The sequence below is a fragment of the Delphinus delphis genome, chromosome 4 (assembly GCF_949987515.2).
Source record: "Delphinus delphis chromosome 4, mDelDel1.2, whole genome shotgun sequence".
Lineage (NCBI taxonomy): Eukaryota > Metazoa > Chordata > Mammalia > Artiodactyla > Delphinidae > Delphinus > Delphinus delphis.
Window position 1 is genome coordinate 13,141,467 of NC_082686.1, and position 21,412 is coordinate 13,162,878.

The 21,412-nt window shown below is 43.9% G+C and overlaps 1 protein-coding gene across 1 annotated transcript in view; it reads left to right on the forward strand.

The window, feature by feature from the left end:
• LOC132424273 (uncharacterized) overlaps positions 1-21,412 on the forward strand; it is a 91,710-nt gene that overhangs the window by 19,258 nt on the left and 51,040 nt on the right. The window contains exon 4 of the mRNA XM_060010066.2: positions 3,472-3,582. Coding sequence (XP_059866049.2) covers positions 3,472-3,582 — 111 coding nt within the window. The remainder of the gene's footprint in view (positions 1-3,471; positions 3,583-21,412) is intronic.

A 21,412-nucleotide genomic window follows, 5' to 3' on the forward strand; every position in this document is an offset into this window, starting at 1 on the left:
TTTAGTATGCAGTTAAGAATAGTGGGGTGGGGGAAGGTTTTTTGCCCTGGTTCTCACACCAGGCACTCATCCAGCCACCCCTTACCAGCTCTTCACCTGCAAGAAGGTGATGTATCCCAGCTAAATGTCTGGATCAGTGTCTGGCATCCATAAGCATTTGAGAATGAGTAACTTCCATCCCTACCCCAAACAGCTGGTTGGATATGTGAACCCAAGGCCTTTCTTGGGGACTGGGGACTTGTCTCACCCCTGCCGCCACCCCCCCTCTGCCCAGCATGCCAGAGCCCTCGGGTCCAAGGATCTAGAATAGGCCTGAGGAGAAAGGAGAGCTGGCTAGGAGGTCCCCCTGCAGGCCTGAAGCCTAAACTTCTACCAGTTCTGGGGGAAGGAGCGGTTGACTTACCTGTGATCCCTTCTGGGCCATTTGAATTTACCATGCTAGGGTACTGGGTAATCTTTTTTCAAAAATATTTTATTATATATTTTTAAAATGCTTAACTATTAAAAATACTACTAAGATAAATTTTATAAGATGTAAGATTCACCTCTGGTTGAGACGGTTAAAAACAAGACAACAGGCCCCAAATGGAGTCGCTTATGTTAAGCCCCATGTCACCAAACCAAGACAACTTAATTACAGTTTCTGCTCTCCTAGAAATGGAATCTTTAACTGGTCAATCAGGAATCACCTGATTCCTAGAATCGCCTGACTCCTAGCACTAGTTAGGTAATCTGCCTGACAAACTCGAAAGGAAAGTAACCTGCTGTAACCACCTGGCATTTTTGCCTAGTATAACGTCCTTGTTTCTGCTCCCTTCTACCTATAAAAGTCTTTCATTTTGTACAGCTCCTCAGAGCTCCTTTCCACTTCCTAGATTGGATGCTGCCCGAATCAAATTAACTTTTGCTCAAACTCTTAAAACATTTAATACACCTCAGTTTATTTTTTGACAAGACAGAGGTAGAGTTTTCAGGTCTCAGAGAGTTTTTCCCTTCAGAATGAAAAATAACTGAAAGCCATCTCACAGCGGTGCCTTTCTTCAACTTTGACCTCGCCTACCCTGCTCATCATTAAGCCTCCAGTGCCAGCATAGCGCTGGGCACAGGGTAAACCCTCAGTAGGTATTTGATGATTAAATCAATTGATGTCAAAACAAAATGCGGGATACTTATGATCCCCAATTCTGCATTTTCCTAAAGAAAGGATATTTGGGGCTTCCCTGGTGGCACAGTGGTTGAGAGTCTGCCTGCCGATGCAGGGGACATGGGTTCGTGCCCCGGTCCGGGAGGATCCCATATGCTGCGGAGCGACTGGGCCCGTGAGCCATGGCCTCTGAGCCTGCGCGTCCGGAGCCTGTGCTCCGCAATGGGAGAGGCTACAACAGTGAGAGGCCCGCGTACCGCAAAAAAAAAAAAAAAAAAGGATATTTGGGTCATGGTATGGTAATGTAATTAAATATATACTTGGTCCTCGTCCATTTCTGACACAGAGCTCCTAAAATCCTTGCAATTTCCTAAGTGACTAGAAGGATGAATGTTCTTTTTTATGTTAATGAGATGACTTTTGGATCCCCCTAAGGGTGGGAGTTGGTTGCCAGAAGAACTGACCACGTGATTAGAGGCTGAACCTTTTGGTCCCACCCCCTCACCCCCAGGGAGGGGAGAGGGGCTGGAGGTCGAGTCAGCCACCAATGGCCAATGACTTAATCAATGATGCCTATTAAATGAAGCTTCCGGAAAACCCCCAAAAGATAGGGTTTGGAGAGCTTCTGAGCTGGTGAACACTTGGAGATGGGGGGAGAATGGTATGCCTGGAGAGGGCATGGAGACTCCACGCCCCTTCCCCATACCTTGCCTTACGAATCTCTTCCATCTGGCTGTTCATATCCTTTTATAATACACCAGTAATCTAGTGAATTAAATATTTCTCTGAGTTCTGTGAGCTACTCTAGTAAATTAATCAAACTCAAGGAGGGGTCTTGTTGGAACCTCCAATCGACTCTGTAGCTGGTTGGTCAGAAGCACAGGTGATCAGCTGGCCTTATGCCTGGCTTCCGAAGCTGGGGAAGGGGGTAGGCGTGTGAGACTGAGCCCTTAACCTGTGGGATACGATGCCATCTCTGAGTAGGCAGTGTCAGAATAGAGTTGAATTGTGGGACACTGAGCTGGTGTCTGGAGACTTGTTGGATAGTGTTGGGAACCACCCTCCCTACTGCCACCAACACCCTCCCCTCGCACAATGGAATGGAATTGGTGCTAGAAACATTTTACATAGAAACCAGCCGGGTATATAATATTTATTGTTCATTAATTGAGGTGATAGATGAGGACCTCTGATTTTAGGCCTGGCTGAGATTCCCAGATGCTTAAAACTGGAGAAAGAAGGAAAGTATCTAACTGGAGTTGTGGAAGCCCAAGATGCTGGGAAATCCCTTTCAGGGCGACCAGAATGGCCCATGTGATGGGAAGTCATATTTTGACTGAGTCATATTCACACTGAAGACACAGAGAAAGAGTCAGCCATGAAACTGATGGTTGAACAGATCAGGTGTCTGGGATGAATCCACAGACCTCCAGATTTGGAAGACTGTAACAGACCCCCGTCTGGGAGTGTCAGCTGAAGCCCCAGACCAAGCATGTAATTGAGGGAGTTCCCTGATGGCCTAGTGGTTAGAATTCCGGGCTTTCACTGCCGTGGCCTGGGTTCAGTCCCTGATCAGGGAGCTGAGATCCTGTAAGCCACAAGGCATAACCCAAAAAAAAAAAAAAAAAAAGGAAAAAAGAAAGAAAACATCTGTCTGTGGCCCTGGCATCCTATCCAAGGAAGGCTGGAGGAGCATGGAAATCCTGAGAAGGACACTGGGTGGGCTGGAGGACCTCGAGAGAAAACAAAACTCTGTCCTCCTCCTTCAGGATAGCCCAGTGTGTGGAGAAAGCCTGTGAGGTGAACCAAAAAGTTTTTTCTCCTCCCTCCCAGCCCCCCTCGCCACGCCACCCCCAATCCCCTGCTCCCTTTCCTCTCCCCTCCCCCATCCCTAAATAGTAAGGCTTGGCGGCCTCCTCTCAATTGACCTTTGTCTGATTTGGAGGTGGAAGATTTTTGCAAGTGTCAACAACAGTCCCACAGTGAATAAAGCTGTGAACTTACCCCTTTTGTACAAATTGCAAGGCAATCTTCATTGTAACATTACCTCAACTGGGAAATGTAATTCGATGGAAGAAAGAGGTTTGCTAATCTTTCAGATTCCCCCCTTTTTTTTTTTCTTTTTAAAATTATGTGTTGCCCAAGCTGAAAATTGGCACCACCTATGGGTTCTGGATGCAATGAAGTCAGAAATGATATTGAGGCCAGCTGGGCCTGACGCAACAGCCCAGTGGGGTCAAACTGACGTTTTTCTTCCATTTTTGATGAGTGGAGAAAAACACTGGTTGTGAATTCTCAATAACCAGTCTACTGTACTTTTCTTGCAGACTGGCTGTTGCTGTCCGTTTCCCAGTCCTGCTGTTTAGCCAAGTGGGATTCTTCTTCATGCCAGTTACGTGGGCGCAGAGGCTGGACTCTTCCTCCAAGGTCATGAGCAGGTACCCTCCCTTGTATGAATGTATCACAAGGAAAGGGCATTGTGTAATAAAGATTTACCCTTGCCCAAAGAGAGATCTGCTCTTTGCCCTCAGCTCCCCAGAGGTGATCTCTAAGCCCTTAGGCTCTCCTGCCTGATAAGAGTGCCTTTGTGTTGTGGAACCAAATGTAGGTCCACTTGCCCACGGGCTGGCGGTAAAGCCAATCTACTGACACCAGATTGTGGTGAAGAAAAGTGCAGCGTTTATTGTAAGGCACCAGACGAAGAGTCCAGTGCGGCTAATGCTCAAAACACTTGCACTCAGGGAGGTGTTTTTAAAGGCAAAGTGAGGGAGGGGAGTCCCAGGGTGAGTGATCAGCTCATGCACTGTTCTCTGATTGGTTGATGGTGAGTGGTGGTAACATTATCAGTCATTAGGCTCCAGTAGGTCCAGGGGCTATGTGCTCATGGTCATCATATAGTTCGCTTTCTCCATTTAGTGGTGGTTTTAGCATCTGTAAAACAGCTCAGGAAATGTGCATCTGATACTGTTATCTAGGCGCTTCAGAGAGGAGCTAAAGCAGAGGACGTGCGGGGAGGGGTCTGTCCCCGGCAGGCCCCATAGTGTCCTGATCAGTTACATTTGTTTACCCGGACGCGGAGTAGGAACCTCTCCTGACTGCGCCCTATTTATCTCTTCTCTTGGCCGGTTTTCGTCTGTATCTTTTTGCTATAATAAAGCGTAACTGTGAGTATAACAGCTTTCAGCAAGTTCTGAGGGTCCTTCTAGTGAGTCACTGAACTTGGCGGTGGTTGTAGGGACCCTGAGCTGGCCTCTGGTGTCAGAAGTGAGAGTAGTCTTGGGGACAGTTCCCTGACTTTGCAGGCACTGACTAGGACTCTATGCTCATGGTCTCTGGACTGGACTCTCCTCTCACTGGCTAGGTGAGCTGCTTCGTCTCTCCGGGCCGCTTTGCCTCAGCACTCAGCAGGGAGGGTTCTCTGTACCCTCTGGGGGAGGTTGCTGTGGAGGCTGAGACAGGAGTGAGAGGGAGGGCTGTGCGAGTTGTCCAGCTGCACGGAAATGTGCCCCCTTGGTGCCGGTGGACTGAGTGCCCTCTCACGTTTGGGCACGTTTGACGACGATGGTGATATTAGTGACGATCCCATTCCTACAGTCTGACAGACCTCATCTGTCTAGACAGGGAGGAGAGAGGGGCTGAGGCCAAAGAATAAGCACCTGGAGCCCAAATGGAAGCCATTTCTCTAAAATAAGGTCTTAGGAGCCACTTACTGGAAGTGGTGGAAGGATGCAACCTCTCTGCACACGGTGAGACACACCTAAGTGACGATGCACCTGTCATTCATCAGAAGAGCAGAAACTCAATATCTTGACAAACCACTCTGTGGCGAGGCTGGAAGTGGGCACCACAAAATGGTCCAACCTCTGCTGAGGGGAATTGAGCAATAGCTAAGAAAATTACAGAGTATTTACCCTTTGACCTAGAAATAGCACTTCTGGGTACTACCCTCAATTACCTCTAGCAATACAAAAAAAACTGTGATGGTTATTTATTACAGCATAATTTGTAACGCAGCATATTCAAAACAACCTAAATGTCCATATGTAAGAAATTGTTTGAATAAATTATAGCATGTCCACACAAGGAAGTAGCACATTGCTATAAAAACCAACAATGAACTGATACAGAGTGATATCCAGATATATGGTTACATGCAAAACACAAACAATCAAAGTTCACCAAAATGACTATAGATGTCATAACACCTTGAGTAAAAAAGAATCTGTGGGGCTTCCCTGGTGGCGCAGTGGTTGAGAGTCCGCCTGCCGATGCAGGAGACACGGGTGCGTGCCCCAGTCCGGGAAGATCCCACATGCCGCGGAGCGGCTGGGCCCGTGAGCCATGGCCGCTGAGCCTGCACGTCCGGAGCCTGTGCTCCGCAACGGGAGGGGCCACAACAGTGAGAGGCCCTCGTACCGCAAAAAAAAAAAAAGAGAGAGAGGACAGCACCTTTCAGAACCATAATTCCTTTGTCACACATCAGAAAATTAATTCCCTAATAACATTTTGTGCACAGCACATATTCAAATTTTCCCAGTTGTCCTTTAAAAACCACTTTATTACAGCTGGTTTGTTTGAGTTAATGTAGGACAATTCCCTGCTTTTCCTGCGTTAAATGCCGGTGTCTTATTGAGCAAGCCAAATCAGTTTTCCTGCAAAATGTCCCACATTTTAGATTTGGTTGGTTGCTCCCTCATGGGGTCATTTAACCTGTCTCCTTTACTTCCTGTCACCTGGAATTTAGACCTAAAATCCTGCTCAGACTTAACAAAAATATTAAACAAAATATTAACAAAAGTATTAAATATTGAAGTAAGAATACTTCAGTGCAGTGTCTTGTGCTTTGTATTTCAACACACCAGGTTGCTCAAAATAATCCGGTTGCCCCATTGCTAACGATGCTAAGATTTGGTGAGTTCTGGTGATGAGAGCCTGATCCCTCATGGAAGAATTTTGTTTCCCTCTTTCAACCAGCAAGTATCCTCTGGCATGACACTTGACACTCTGTCCCCCATCGGTCTTTCACCCAAAGGTTTTCTCATCTATTGATTAATGTTGCCTGAATCAATTATTTTATCAGAGTTTGCAAAATGGTGATTTTATACTATGATTTTTCCATATTAATTAGTTGGTATTGAAACAGAACAGGACCCTATGGTCCTTGCCCCACCCCATGTCCTCAGCCTGCCTTTTGTCTGTGAAAAAACTTTAGCTAAAGAATAAGTCTGATCAGAGAAGTGAGAAAATGCAGAAACAAAGGAAAACAGTCCAACAAGACTAAATAATAATAGTTTAGTCATTAAGCATAGTCAAGGACCATTAGTTCCTTCTCAAGGGCTATAGATGATATTCTGAGCCATATCTTGTGAGCTGTCTTATAGATACTGAAACTCCTACCAGGTGGGAGAAGTTAACTACAGTGATGACCAGACTGTAGCCATGCCGTAAGCTGCCACAATTCCAAGAATTGGCCTCAAGGAAATGGGAACACACTGACCCTGGAACTGAAGATTAACTGTACTTAAAACAATCAAGATGACGCTGGTCAGACCACCGATGACCAATTTCAAGATGACCGTCAGAGCTGACTGTGCTGTTTCTGCACGTAGCCCTCTCTCTCCGTCTATGAAAGCCCTTGGCCCATGATTGTCATTTGTAGGGGGAGTCGACCTTTGGACAGGAGTCCGCCCCACCCCCATTGCTGACATCCAAAATTAAGCAAACTTTCCTTTCCACCAACTTTGCCTCTTTATTGGCTTTTGAGCAGCGAACAGCTGGACTCTGCTTTTGGTTACAGTATCCTTCTGTAAAACAGAGCCCTTTCTCATCATTCAGGCCTATTTGGTCACCCTGAAATATAGTTCCTAAAGTGAAAGCAAGATAATTATTCAGTTATTTCCCTTCAATGATCATTTTTCAGAGTAAGTAAGTTACCTCCAGTGGTGACAGACACATTCTTCTTTGGGAGGAACTTTGTCTTTTGGTTGAATATCATAATCAGTTCATGGTTTGGGGGAGCAGGTTTTTTTGGGTCTCATTCTAGGGTTGCAAATAAAAATAGGATTACAGTCAGACCTGTATAGCCTCAGGTTCTGCATTTGTGGATGCAAATAACCATGGACCAAAAATACTCCAAATAAAAAGAAAATTCCAAAAAGTTCCAAAAATCAAAACTTGAATTTGCTGTGTGGCAGCAACTAGCATTTACATTGTACTTACAACTATTTACACAGTGTTTACATTGTATTAAGTATTATAAGTAATCTAAAGATGATTTAAAGTATACGGGAGGGTGTGGGTAGGTTATATGCAAATACGACGCCATTTTGTATGAGGGATTTGAGCATCCTTGGATTCTAGTATCTGCTGAGGGTCCTGAAACCAATCTTCTGCAGGTACAAAGGGACAGCTGTATTTTTGTTTTGCTTTTACCTTGTTAACTCATAATTTTCTGTTTTATCCATGTTGCAATATGAAACAGGTTTATTACTTTTAACTGGTGAGCACTATACTTTAAACTTTCCTCTACTACACTTTAATTATAAATCCCCTTGGGTTGGGCACCAAGGTTACTGCCAGTACTTTGTGTGAGTACTTAATTTATTTTAAGTACTGCCAGTACTTAATTTATTTTAAAATATATATATATATATATATTTATTTATTTATTTTTGGCTGCGTTGGGTCTGTGTTGCTGCGCGTGGGCTTTCTCTAGTTCTGGCGAGCAGGGGCTACTCTTCGTTGCGGTGTTGGGCTTCTCATTGCGGTGGCTTCTCTTGTTGCGGAGTATGGGCTCTAGGCGCACAGGCTTCAGTAGTTGTGGCACATGGGCTCAGTAGTTGTGGCTCGTGGGCTCTAGAGTGCAGGCTCAGTAGTTGTGGCGCACGGGCTTAGTTGCTCCGCGGCATGTGGGATCTTCCTGGACCAGGGCTCGAACCCGTGTCCCCTGCATTGGCAGGTGGATTCTTAACCATTGTGCCACCAGGGAAGCCCAGAGGGTTAATTTTATGTGTCAACCCGACTGGGCCCGAAGGTGCCCAGACATTTAGTCAAACATAATTCTGGGTTTGTCTGTGGGGTGTTTTGGATGAGATTAACATTTGAATTGCTAAACTGAGTAAAGGAGATTGCCCTCCCTAGTGTGGGTGGGCATCATCCAGTCAGTTGAAGACCTGAATAGAACAAAATGGCTGAATGAGGGGAAACTTCCCCCTGAGTGCTTGAGCTGGGACGTCGGTCTTCTCCTGCCCTCACCTGCAACATACGACAGCGGCTCTCCTGGGTCTTAGGCTTTTGTCCCCATGCTGAGCCACAGCCACCCTCTGCCTCCACAGGAGACCCTTAATACCAGCAGGTAGGTCTGGCCCAGGCTCTGATGAGGCCACTGCTTTTTCCCCTGGGTCCTGGTGCACACGAGACCTTGTGTGCACCCTCCAAGAGTGGAGTCTCTGTTTCCCCCAGTCCCGCAGAATTCCTGCAGTCAAGCCCGGCTGGCCTTCAAAGCCACACGCTCTGGGGGCTCCTCCTCTCGAGGCCAGGCCCCAGGCTGGGAAAGCTGACATGGGGATAAGGACTTTCACTGCTGTGGGAGAACCTCTGCCGTATAATCATTTTCCAGTTTGTGGGTCACCCACCTGGCGGGTATGGGATTTGATTTTATCGTGATTGTGCCCCTCCTACCGTCTCACTCTGGCTTCTTCTTTGTCTTTGGATACAGGATATCTTTTCTGGTAGCTTCCAGTGATTTTTTGGTCCGTGGTTGTTCAGCAGTTTGTTGTGATTTTTTTTTTTTTTTTTTTTTGCGGTACGCGGGCCTCTCACTGTTGCAGCCTTTCCCGTTGCGGAGCACAGGCTCCGGACGCGCAGGCTCAGCGGCCATGGCTCACGGGCCCAGCTGCTCCGCGGCACGTGGGATCTTCCTGGACCGAGGCACGAGCCCGTGTCACCTTCATCGGCAGGCGTACTCTCAACCACTGCGCCACCAGGGAAGCCCCTAGTTGTGATTTTGATGTTTTCGTGGGGTGCGCTCCTGCCCTTCTGCTCCACCACCTTGTCTCCCGGGTCTTAGGCTAGACCTTCCTCATCAGCTCTCCTGGGTCGCCAGCTTGCTCAGTGCAGACCTTGAGACTTGTCAGCCTCCATAATCACGTGAGCCAATTCCTTACAGTAGACACACACATATGTCTTACTGGTTCTGCTTCCCTGGAAAACTCTAATTCACTTTGCTGCCAGGATGTACCTTCTCATAGATATTTCTCTGTGCCGCTGTACAAAATGAACTCGATATGTGATGGGGCACCTGCACACGTAACTCCTCAGTGTTCTGAGGCACTCGCCTCCAGACTGAGTGAACTTGGTTACACACCCGCCGCTGTGCCCAGGAGTCTCTGAGTCCCCACATCCTCACTGACACTTAATTTTCAGTTTTTAAATTTACAGCATCTCTTTTCTGCCCTGCAGCCTTAGTGGCTTCCTACCTCACTCAGCAGTAAGTCCACAGGAACCCACGTGTCCCACCCGCAGCTTCCCACCGCCAGCTTTCTGCCCCTCCACCCCTTACACTCTGGCTGTTCCTGAGTTACATCCTTTCCTAATAAACCAATCGTCTACTAAGACTACAGATGTTTATAATTTCCAGATTCGGATCTTGGACTGAAACATAGTTTTGTAATTGTACTTAGTTTTCAATATCCGGAAATGTATCCAGGCACTGAGACAAGCAAAGAATAAAAGTGCAAGAAGTACAGCAATTATAAACCACAGAAATGGGTATCATGCATGATTAGTTTCGTTTTGCCACCATATAACTGATTTTTTAAATAAAACCTTGGGGACTTCCCTGGTGGTCTAGCGGTTAAGACTCTGTTCTCCCAACGCATGGGGCACGGGTTAGATCCCTGGTTGGGGAACTAAGATTCCACATGCCGCCTGGCGGGGCAATAAATTAAAATGAAATGAAACGAAATGAAATGAAATGAAAAAATAAAAGTCTCTATTACTTATGTATTGCTGCTGTCGATTGAAAAAAAAAAAAAGCACAAGCTCAAAGTTGAGAATTATGTTTTATTTGGCAGTCTTTCTCAGGACTTCAAGCCTGGGAGGCAGCTTCTCGGATAGCTCTGAGGGACTGGTCCGAAGAGGTGAGGGAGGAACCAGGATATACAGGGGTTTTTGCAACAAAAACCAGTCAGTTCGAACATCAAAAGATTACTGTTAATTAAAGAAAACCAGATATCTCAAGTTAAAGCACTGAGCACTTTTCTATGTATGGGAAGATGCAAGTGTCTGTGCTCATTGAAATCATTCCTTAGATATGCACCTCAGCTATCTAGGACCCGTATCCTGTGCTTTCCCCTCCTGAGTCCCCTCGGAGTGCGCCACTGGGGGGAGCTACAGTGGCTGAGGGCTCGGTGGTGGGCAGCACGTTTGTCTCCTTCCTGAATTCTCTCAGGGCTCACAGTAGGGGCTGCTGTAGTGGCTTGACAGCTGCGGCCTCCTTTGTTGGCAGGCAACATTTTTTCATTCCCAGTGCTAACAAGCCACCTCATATGTAATGGCTTAAAACAGCAACGGTTGTTTATTATCTCTCATGATTTCTGTGGCCCAAGATTTCAAGAGTGGCTTGTGAGGCATTTCTGGCTGAAGGTCCCTCTTAGGCTGGGCCTCGACCGGAGCTACAGGGTGTGCTTCCATGGCGGCTCCCTCACTCGGCTGCAAGGTGGAACAGCCCCAGCTCCTCTGCACATGGGCCTCTACACAGGGCTGCTCGAGTGTCCTCACAACATGGCGGCTGGCTTCCCTCAGAGCCAGTGATCCAAGAGAGCAAAGCAGAGCAGCAATATATTTTATGATCTAGCCTTGGAAGCCACGTACCGCCGTGTTCACAGTATTCTATTGATCACATAGGTTGGCCCAGGGTAGGAGGGGACTACACAAGGGTGTGGACGGCAGGAGGCAAGGATCATAGGGTCCATCCTAGAAGCTGGCTACCACAGTTTCATATTAATATAAAAACGTTAGCAGAGTTAAATTAGACCTCTGATGATAACTCCAGAACTACTAAAAGAAAAAAAAGAAAACTTAGCTTCATACAAAGAGGTTTGAGAAGAAAACTAACAGGATATTTATCAGAATTTTCCAGTCTCTTTTGGTATGCACAGAACTACACTTGAAATTTTCTTTAGACTCAAATGAGAGAAGATAAGAATGAAGCTGTGTCTTCCCAGTGAATACATGTATCGTCTGTGTATTTTATGTCTCATGTGAGATGTACGTACCATAAAAACTAGATGGCTACTAAGGAATCATGGCCAAACTCTTTTGCCAGTGTTATGAAAATAAATAAACATAAGGATATTATTTTTTAGTATAAGCATAATTACTTTTTCATCTCTATAAACGTTGTTTATATGCTAAAAGTAGATTCCATTTGTGATTTTTCAGTAGTATAAGAAGTGATGGGGCTTCTGTTCACCAGGAGGTCAACTGTTTCATTTTCTTTGTTCTTTGGAAGCATTTGAATTTAGACTGATGGTTGTAAGAGTCCAGTCTGCAGTTGTTTTTGTGTGTGTGTGTGTGTGTGTGTGTATGTGTGGTATGCGGGCCTCTCACTGTTGTGGCCTCTCCCGTTGCGGAGCACAGGCTCCGGACGCGCAGGCTCAGCGGCCATGGCTCACGGGCCCAGCCGCTCCGCAGCACGTGGGATCTTCGCGGACTGGGGCACGAACCTGTGTCCCCTGCATCGGCAGGCGGACTCTCAACCACTGCGCCACCAGGGAAGCCCCAGTCTGCAGTTTTTAAGACAGACTTTCCATGGGTCTGCCTATGCTGGCATTTTTGTGTCAGGATTGGAGAGGTCTCTTTCACATTTCTATCCAAACTGAAATTATTGATGACTCCTTTGGGGACAGTTATAAAGAGGGCTTGTAATGCAAAATCAGGCCACTTTAATAGTGCACCGTAGTCTCAGGAAATGTGTTCAGTAAATCTGACAGCAGCCCAGACCATCACTCTTAAAGTCACATCCAACATACGTTTACATATAACTCACATGAAATCAATTATACATGCACACTGGGGACAGGGGCAAGGAGAGAAAGAGAGACAGAGAGAATATGAATTTACATCATGAAGATTTTTGCCTGCTATTCCCATCAATAAGCTTATTGCCTAGAGTAGGAGGAAGATTGGAGATTGGAATCAAATATTCCTTCACAAGATCTCAGTTTCTAGGTAACTCTCATGGTGTGAGGATCTCACTTTGTGAATGTGATTCTACTATTTTAAGTATATATTTCTTTTTTCTATAATAAGGCCCTGAATACCCAAGCAATTACTTCAGCTGATGCTCAGTTGAAAACAAAGACACAGAGACAGCAATTTGCTCATCTCTGGGGTCAGGGCAAAGGACTGTTTTGGACAGCCAATATATCCCTCATTAACATACTGTGTAAAGATGGTCCCTAATTGAGAACTTAAGATTCATGAGAGTAATCTTGGCAATACTAAATTCCAGCCTTTTATGTAGCTCTTAAAACTAAGCTCCTGAGAAAGCGGACCACTGTTTTTATCCTGCAAAAGGGCTGTATCAGTCAGAGTTCTCCAGAGACGTAGAACAAATAGGATGTGTATATATGTATGTAGGTATTTGTGTGTGTGTGGGGGGGGGCGGTGTGTGTGTGTGTGCGTGTGTGTGTGTGATATACATAAGACAGACTGATTTTAAGAAATTGGCTTATTTGGGAGGTTATTTTTAAACATTTATTTATTTAACTTTTTAAATTATTTTTTAATTGAAGTATAGTTGACTTACAGTATCGTGTTAGTTTCAGGTGTATAGCACAGTTGATTCATATATATATATTTTTTCAGATTCTTTTCCCTTATAGGTTATTACAAAATACTGAGTACAGTTCCCTGTGCTATACAGTTATACACTAGGTCCTTGTTGGTTATCGATTTTTTAAAATATTTATTTATTTATTTGGCTGTGCTGGGTCTTAGTTGCAGCACATGGGATCTTCTTGTGGCATGCAGGATCTCTTTGTAGTTGCGACATGGGGATCTTTAGTTGCAGCATGCAGGATCTAGTTCCCTAACCAGGGATCAAACCCGGGCCCCCTGCATTGGGAGAGCAGAGTCTTAACCACTGGACCACCAGGGAAGTCCCGGTTATCTATTTTATGTATAGTAATGTGTATATGTTAATCTGAACCTTCTAATTTATCCCTCTCTCTGTCCCCCTTTCCCCTTTGGTAATCATAAGTTTGTTTTCAGTGTCTGTGTGTCTCTTTCTGTTTTGAAATAAGTCCTTTTTTTTTTTTTTTTAGATTTCACATATAAGTGATTTGTCTTTCTCTGCCTGGCTTACTTCATTTAGTACGATACTCTCTAGGTCCATCCATGTTGCTCCAAATGGCATTATTTCATTCTTTTTTATGGCAGAGTAATATTCCATTGTGTATATGTACCACATCTTCTTTATCAATTCATCTGTCAATGGATATTTAGGTCGCTTCCATGTCTTGGCTATTGTAAATAGTGCCACAATGAACACCGGACTGCATGTATCTTTTTGAATTATGGTTTTCTCCAGACATATGACCAGAAATGGGACTGTAGGATCATATGGTAACCCTAGTTTGTTTGTTTGTTTTTAACATCTTTATTGAAGTATAATTGCTTTACAATGTTGTGTTACTTTCTGCTGTATAACAAAATGAATCAGCTCTATCTATACATATATCCCCATATCTCTTCCTTGCATATCCTTCCCTCCCACCCTCCCTATCCCACCCCTCTAGGTGGTCACAAAGCATCAAGCTGATCTCCCTGTGCTATGCGGCTGCTTCCCACTAGCTAGCTATTTTACATTTGGTCGTGTATATATGTCCATGCCACTCTCTCACTTTGTCACAGCTTACCCTTCCCCCTCCCTGTGTCCTCAAGTCCATTCTCTACGTCTGCATCTTTATTCCTGTCCTGCCCCTAGGTTCATCAGAACCTGGTTTTTTTGGGGTTTGTTTTTAGATTCCATATATATGTGTTAGCATACGGTATTTGTTTTTATCTTTCTGACTTACTTCACTCTGTATGACAGACTCTAGGTCCATCCACCTCACTACAAATAATTCAGTTTCTTTTTTTATGGCTGAGTAATATTCCATTGTATATATGTGCCACATCTTCTTTATCCATTCATCTGTCGATGGACACTTAGGTTGCTTCCATGTCCTGGCTATTGTAAATAGAGCTGCAATGAACATTGTGGTACATGACTCTTTTTGAATTATGGTTTTCTCAGGGTATATGCCCAGTAGTGGGATTGCTGTGTCATATGGTAGTTCTATATTTAGTTTTTTGTTTTGTTTTTGTTTTGTTTTGCAGTACGCGGGCCTCTCACTGCTGTGGCCTCTCCCATTGCGGAGCACAGGCTCTGGATGCGCAGGCCCAGCGGCCATGGCTCACAGGCCTAGCCGCTCCGCGGCATGTGGAATCTTCCCAGACAGGGGCACGAACCCGTGTCCCCTGCATTGGTAGGTGGACTCTCAACCACTGCGCCACCAGGGAAGCCCTATTTTTAGTTTTTTAAGGAACCTCCATACTGTCCTCCATAGTGGCTGTATCAATTTACATTCCCACCAACAGTGCAAGAGGGTTCCCTTTTCTCCACACCCTCTCCAGCATTTATTGTTTGTAGATTTTTTTTTTAATGCTAAAAGACATTTTATTTAATTTATTTATTTATTATCATCTTTATTGGAGTATAATTGCTTTACAGTGGTGTGTTAGTTTCTGCTTTATAACAAAGTGAATCAGTTATACATATACATATGTCCCCATATCTCTTCCCTCTTGCATCTCCCTCCCTCCCACCCTCCCTATCCTACCCCTCTAGGTGGTCACAAAGCACAGAGCTGATCCCCCTATGCTATGCAGCTGCTTCCCTGTAGATTTTCTGATGATGGCCATTCTGACCCGTGTGAGGTGATACCTCATTGTAGTTTTGATTTCCATTTCTCTAATGATTAGGAATGTTGAGCATCCTTTCATGTGTTTGTTGGCAATCTGTATGTCTTCTTTGGAGAAATGTCTTTTGACGTCTTCTGCCCATTTTTGGATTGAGTTGTTTGGTTTTTTGATATTGAGCTGCATGAGCTGCTTGTATATTTTGGAGATTAATCCTTTGTCAATGGCTTCGTTTGCAAATATCTTCTCCCATTCTGAGGGTTGTCTTTTCATCTTGTTTATAGTTTCCTTTGCTGTGCAAAAAGTTTTACGTTTCATTAGGTCCCATTTGTTCATTTTTGTTTTTATTTCCATTTCTGTACGAGGTGGGTCAAAAGGATCTTGCTGTGATTTATGCCATAGGGTGTTCTGCCTATGTTTTCTTCTAAGAGTTTTTTAGTTTCTAGTGTTACATTTAGGTCTTTAATCCATTTTGAGGTTTTTTTTGTGTATGGTGTTAGGAAGTATTCTAATTTCATTCTTTAACATGTAGCTCTCCAGTTTACCCAGCACCACTTATTGAAGAGGCTGTCCTTTCTCCATTATATATTCTTGCCTTCTTTATCAAAGATAACGTGACCATGTGTGCGAGGGTTTATCTCTGGGCTTTCTATCCTGTTCCATTGATCTATATTTCTGCTTTTGTGCCAGTACCATACTGTCCTGATTACTGTAACTTTGAGGTATAGTCTGAAATCAGGGAGCCTGATTCCTCCAGCTCTGTTCTTCTTTCTCAAGATTGCTTTGGCTATTCGGTGTCTTTTGTGTTTCCATACAAATTGTGAAAGTTTTTGGTCTAGTTCTGTGAAAAATGCCATTGGTAGTTTAATAGGGATTGCACTGAATCTGTACATTGCTTTGGGTAGTATAATCATTTTCACAATGTTGATTCTTCCAATCCAAGAACATGGTATATCTCTCCATCTGTTTGTATCATCTTTAATTTCTTTCACCAGTGTCTTATAGTTTTCTGCCTACAGGTCTTTTGTTTCCTTAGGTAGGCTTATTCCTAGATATTTTATTCTTTTTGTTGCAATGGTAAATGGGAGTGTTTCCTTAATTTCTCTTTCAGATTTTTCATCATTAGCATATAGGAATGCAAGAGATTTCTGTGCATTAATTTTGTATCCTGCTACTTTACCAAATTCACTGATTAGCTCTAGTAGTTTTCTGGTAGCATGTTTAGGATTCTCTATGTATAGTATCATGTCATCTGCAAACAGTGACAGCTTTACTTCTTCTTTTCCAATTTGGGTTCCTTTTATTTCTTTTTCTTCTCTGATATTTGTGGCTCAAACTTCCAAAACTATGTTGAATAATAGTGGTGAGAGTGGGCAACCTTGTCTTGTTCCTGATCTTAGAGGAAATGGTTTCAGCTTTTCACCATTGAGAATGAAGTTGGCTGTGGGTTTGTCATATATGGCCTTTATTATGTTGAGGTAGGTTCCCTCTATGCCTACTTTCTGGAGAGTTTTTTATCATAAATGAGTGTTGAATTTTGTCAAAAGCGTTTTCTGCATCTTGAGATTATCATATGGTTTTTATCCTTCAGTTTGTTAATATGGTTTATCACATTGATTCATTTGCATATATTGAAGAATCCTTGCATTCCTGGGATAAACCCCACTTGATCATGATGTATGATCCTTGTAATGTGCTGTTGGATACTGTTTCCTAGTATTTTGTTGATGATTTTTGCATCTATGTTCATTAATGATATTGGTCTGTAGTATTCTTTTTTTGTGACATCTTTGTCTGGTTTTGGTATCAGGGTGATGGTGGCCTTGTAGAATGAGTTTGGGAGTGTTCCTCCCTCTGCTATATTTTGGAAGATTTTGAGAAGGATAGGTGTTAGCTCTTCTCTAAATGTCTGATAGAATTTGCCTGTGAAGCCATCTGGTCCTGGGCTTTTGTTTGTCGGAAGATTTTTTATCATTAAAGATTTTAAATTTTTAATCACTGATTTTTCAATTTCAGTGCTTGTGATCAGTCTGTTTATATTTTCTGTTTCTTCCTGGTTCAGTCTCAGAAGGTTGTGCTTTTCTAAGAATTTGCCCATTTCTTCCAGGTTGTCCATGTTATTGGCATAGAGTTGCTTGTAGTAATCTCTCATGATCCTTTGTATTTCTGAAGTGTCAGTTGTTACTTCTCCTTTTTCATTTCTATTTCTGTTGATTTGAGTCTTCTCCCTTTTTTTCCTGATGAGTCTGGCTAATGGTTTATCAATTTTGTTTATCTTCTCAAAGAACCAGCTGTTAGTTTTATTGATCTTTGCTATTGTTTCCTTCATTTCTTTTTCATTTATTTCTGATCTGATTTTTATGATTTCTTTCCTTCTGGTAACTTTGGGGTTTTTTTGTTCTTCTTTCTCTAATTGCTTCAGATGTAAGATTAGGTTGTTTATTTGAGATTTGTCTTGGTTCTTGAGGTAGGATTGTATTGCTATAAACTTCCCTCTTAGAACTGCTTTTGCTGCATCCCATAGGTTTTGGGTCGTAGTGTTTTCATTGTCATTTGTATGTAGGTATTTTTTGATTTCCTCTTTGATTTCTTCAGTGATCTGTTGGTTATTTAGTAGCATATTGTTTAGCCTCCATGTGTTTGTATTTTTTACAGTTTGTTTCCTGTAATTGATACCTAGTCTCATAGCGTTATGGTCGGGAAAGTTACTTGATACGATTTCAATTTTCTTAAATTTACCAAGGCTTGATTTGTGACCCAAAATATGATCTATCCTAGAGAATGTTCCATGAGCACTTGAGAAGAAGGTGTATTCTGTTGTTTTTGATGGAATGTCCTATGAATATCAAGTCCATCTTATCTAATGTGTCATTTAAAGCTTGTGTTTCCTTACTTATTTTCATTTTGGATGATCTGTCCGTTGGTGAAAGTGGGGTGTTAAAATCCCCTACTATGATTGTGTTAATGTCAATTTCTTGTTTTATGGCTGTTAGCATTTGCCTTATGTGTTGAGGTGCTCCTATGTTGGGTGCATAAATATTTACAATTGTTATATCTTCTTCTTGGATTGATCCCTTGATCATTATGTAGTGTCCTTCTTTGTCTCTTGTAATAATCTTTATTTTAAAGTCTATTTTGTCTGATATGAGAATTGCTACTCCAGCTTTCTTTTGATTTCCATTTGCATGGAATATCTTTTTCCATCCCATCACTTTCAGTCTGTATGTGCCCCTAGGTCTGAAGTGGGTCTCTTGTAGGCAGCATATATATGGGTCTTGTTTTTGTATCCATTCACCCAGTCTGTGTCTTTTGGTTGCAGCATTTAATCCATTTACATTTAAGGTAATTATCCATATGTATGTTCCTATTCCCATTTTCTTAATTGTTTTGGGTTTGTTTTTGTGGGTCTTTTCCTTCTCTTGTGTTTCCTGCCTAGAGAAGTTCCTTTAGCATTTGTTATAAAGCTGGTTTGCTGGTGCTGAATTCTCTTAGCTTTTGCTTGTCTGTAAAGGTTTTAATTTCTCCATCGAATCTGAATGAGATCCTTGCTGGGTAGAGTAATCTTGGTTGTAGGTTATTCCCTTTCATCACTTTAAATATGTCCTGCCACTCCCTTCTGGCTTGCAGAGTTTCTGCTGAAAGATCAGCTGTTAACCTTATGGGGATTCTTTTGTATGTTATCTGTTGCTTTTCCCTTGCTGCTTTTAATAATTTTTCTTTGTAGTTAATTTTTGATAGTTTGATTAATATATGTCTTGGCATGTTTCTCCTTGGATTTATCCTGTATGGGACTCTCTGCGCTTCCTGGACTTGATTGACTATTTCCTTTCCCGTGTAAGGGAAGTTTTCAACTATAATCTCTTCAAATATTTTCTCAGACCCTTTCTTTTTCTCTTCTTCTTCCGAGACCCCTGTAATTCGAATGTTGGTGCCTTTAATGATCCAGAGACTCTGAGACTGTCCTCAATTTTTTTAATCCTTTTTTGTTTATTCTGCTCTGCAGTAGTTATTTCCACTATTTTATCTTCCAGGTCACTTATCCATTCTTCTGCCTCAGTTATTCTCATATTGATTCCTTCTAGAGAATTTTTAATTTCATTTATTGTGTTGTTCATCATTGTTTGTTTGCTCTTTAGTTCTTCTAGGTCCTTGTTAAACGTTTCTTGCATTGTCTCCATTCTATTTCCAAGATTTGGGATCATCTTTACTACCATTACTCTGAATTCTTTTTCAGGTAGACTGCCTATTTCCTCTTCATTTGTTTGTTCTGGTGGGTTTTTACCTTGCTACTTCATCTGCTGTATATTTCTCTGTCTTCTCATTTTGTTTAACTTACTGTGTTTGGGATCCTCTTTTTGCAGGCTGCAGTTTCATAGTTCCAGTTGTTTTTTGTGTCTGCCCCCAGTGGGTGAGGTTGGTTCAGTGGCTTGTGTACGGTTTCTGGTGGAGGGGACTGGTGCCTGTGTTCTGGTGGGTGGGGCTGGATCTTGTCTTTCTGTTGGGCAGGGCCGCGTCCGGTGGTGTGTTTTCAGGTGTCTGTGAACTTAGTATGATCTTAGGCAGCCTCTCTGATAATGGATGGGGTTGTGTTCCTGTCTTGCTAGTTGATTAGCATGAGGCGTCCAGCGCTGTAGCTTGCTGACTGTTGGGTGGAGCTGGGTCTTAGCATTGAGACAGAGTTCTCTGGGACAGCTCTCGCTGATTGATATTACATGGGTCTGGGATGTCTCTGGTGGTCCAATGTCCTGAGCTCGGCTCTCTCACCTCAGGGGCTCAGGCCTGACACCAGGCTGGAGCGCCAAGGCCCTGTCAGCCACATGGCTCAGAAGAAAAGGGTGAAAAAAAGAAAGAAAAAAACATTAAAAAAATGTTTTAATTATTAAAATTTAAGAAAATAATAATAAAAGAAGAGAGCAACCAAACCAATAAACAAATCCACCAATGATAACAAGCACTAAAAACTATACTAAGATAAACAAAAAAATCAGAAACAAATCAGTCACAGACAGCAAACCCCAAGTCCACACTTGCTCCCAAAGTCCACTGCCTCAATTTTGGGATGATTCGTTGTCTATTCAGGTATTCCAGAGATGCAGGGTAAATCAAGTTGATTGTCGAGGTTTAATCTGCTGCTTCTGAGGCTGCTGGGAGAGATTTCCCTTTCTCTTCTTTGTTCGCACAGCTTCCGGGGTTCAGCTGTGATTTTGGTCCCATCTCTGCATGTAGGTCACCCTCAGGCATCTGTTCCCCGCCCAGACAGGAGGGGGTTAAAGCAACGGCTGATTAGGGGGCTCTGGCTCACTCAGGCTGGGGGGAGGGAGAGGTACGGATGTGGGGCGAGCCTGCGGCGGCAGAGGCCAACATGATGTTGCACCAGCCTGAGGCGCGCCGTGTGTTCTCCCGGGGAAGTTGTCCCTGGATCACGGGACCCTGGCAGTGGCGGGCTGCACAGGCTCCCGGGAGGGGAGGTGTGGATAGTGACCTGTGCTCGCACACAGGCTTCTTGGTGGCTGCAGCAGCAGCCTTAGTGTTTCATGCCTGTCTCTGGGGTCCGCGCTGATAGCCACGGCTCGCGCCCATCTTTGGAGCTCGTTGAGGTGGTGCTCTGCCTTCTGTGGGTACACGGGGAAGGAATCCCTTCTCCTCACGCACCCCAAAACAATGGTCTCTTGCCTCTTCGGCAGGTCCAGACTTTTTCCCGGACTCCCTCCCGTCTAGCTGTGGCACACTAGCCCCCTTCAGGCTGTGTTCACGCCGCCAACCCCAGTCCTCTCCCTGCGATCCGACCGAAGCCCGAGCCTCAGCTCCCAGCACGCGCCCCTCCCAGTGGTTGAGCAGACAAGCCTCTTGGGCTGGTGAGTGCTGGTTGGCACCGATCTTCTGTGCGGGAATCTCTCCGCTTTGCCCTCTGCACCTCTGTTGCTGCGCTCTCCTCTGTGGCTCCAAAGCTTCCCCCTGCCCCCCGCCCACCCCCCGTCTCCACCAGTGAAGGGGCTTCTAGTGTGTGGAAACTTTTCCTCCTTCTCAGCTCCTTCCCAGAGGTGCAGGTCCCGTCCCTATTCTTTTGACTCTGTTTTTTCTTTTTTCTTTTGCCCTACCCAGGTACATGGGGAGTTTCTTGCCTTTGGGGAAGTCTGAGGTCTTCTGCCAGCGTTCAGTAGGTGTTCTGTAGGAGTTGTTCCACATGTAGATGTATTTTTGATGTATTTGTGGGGAGGAAGCTGATCTCCACGTCTTACTCTGCCATCCTGAAGGCCCCCTCTCTGTGTTTAGTTTTTTAAGAAACCTCCGTACTGTTCT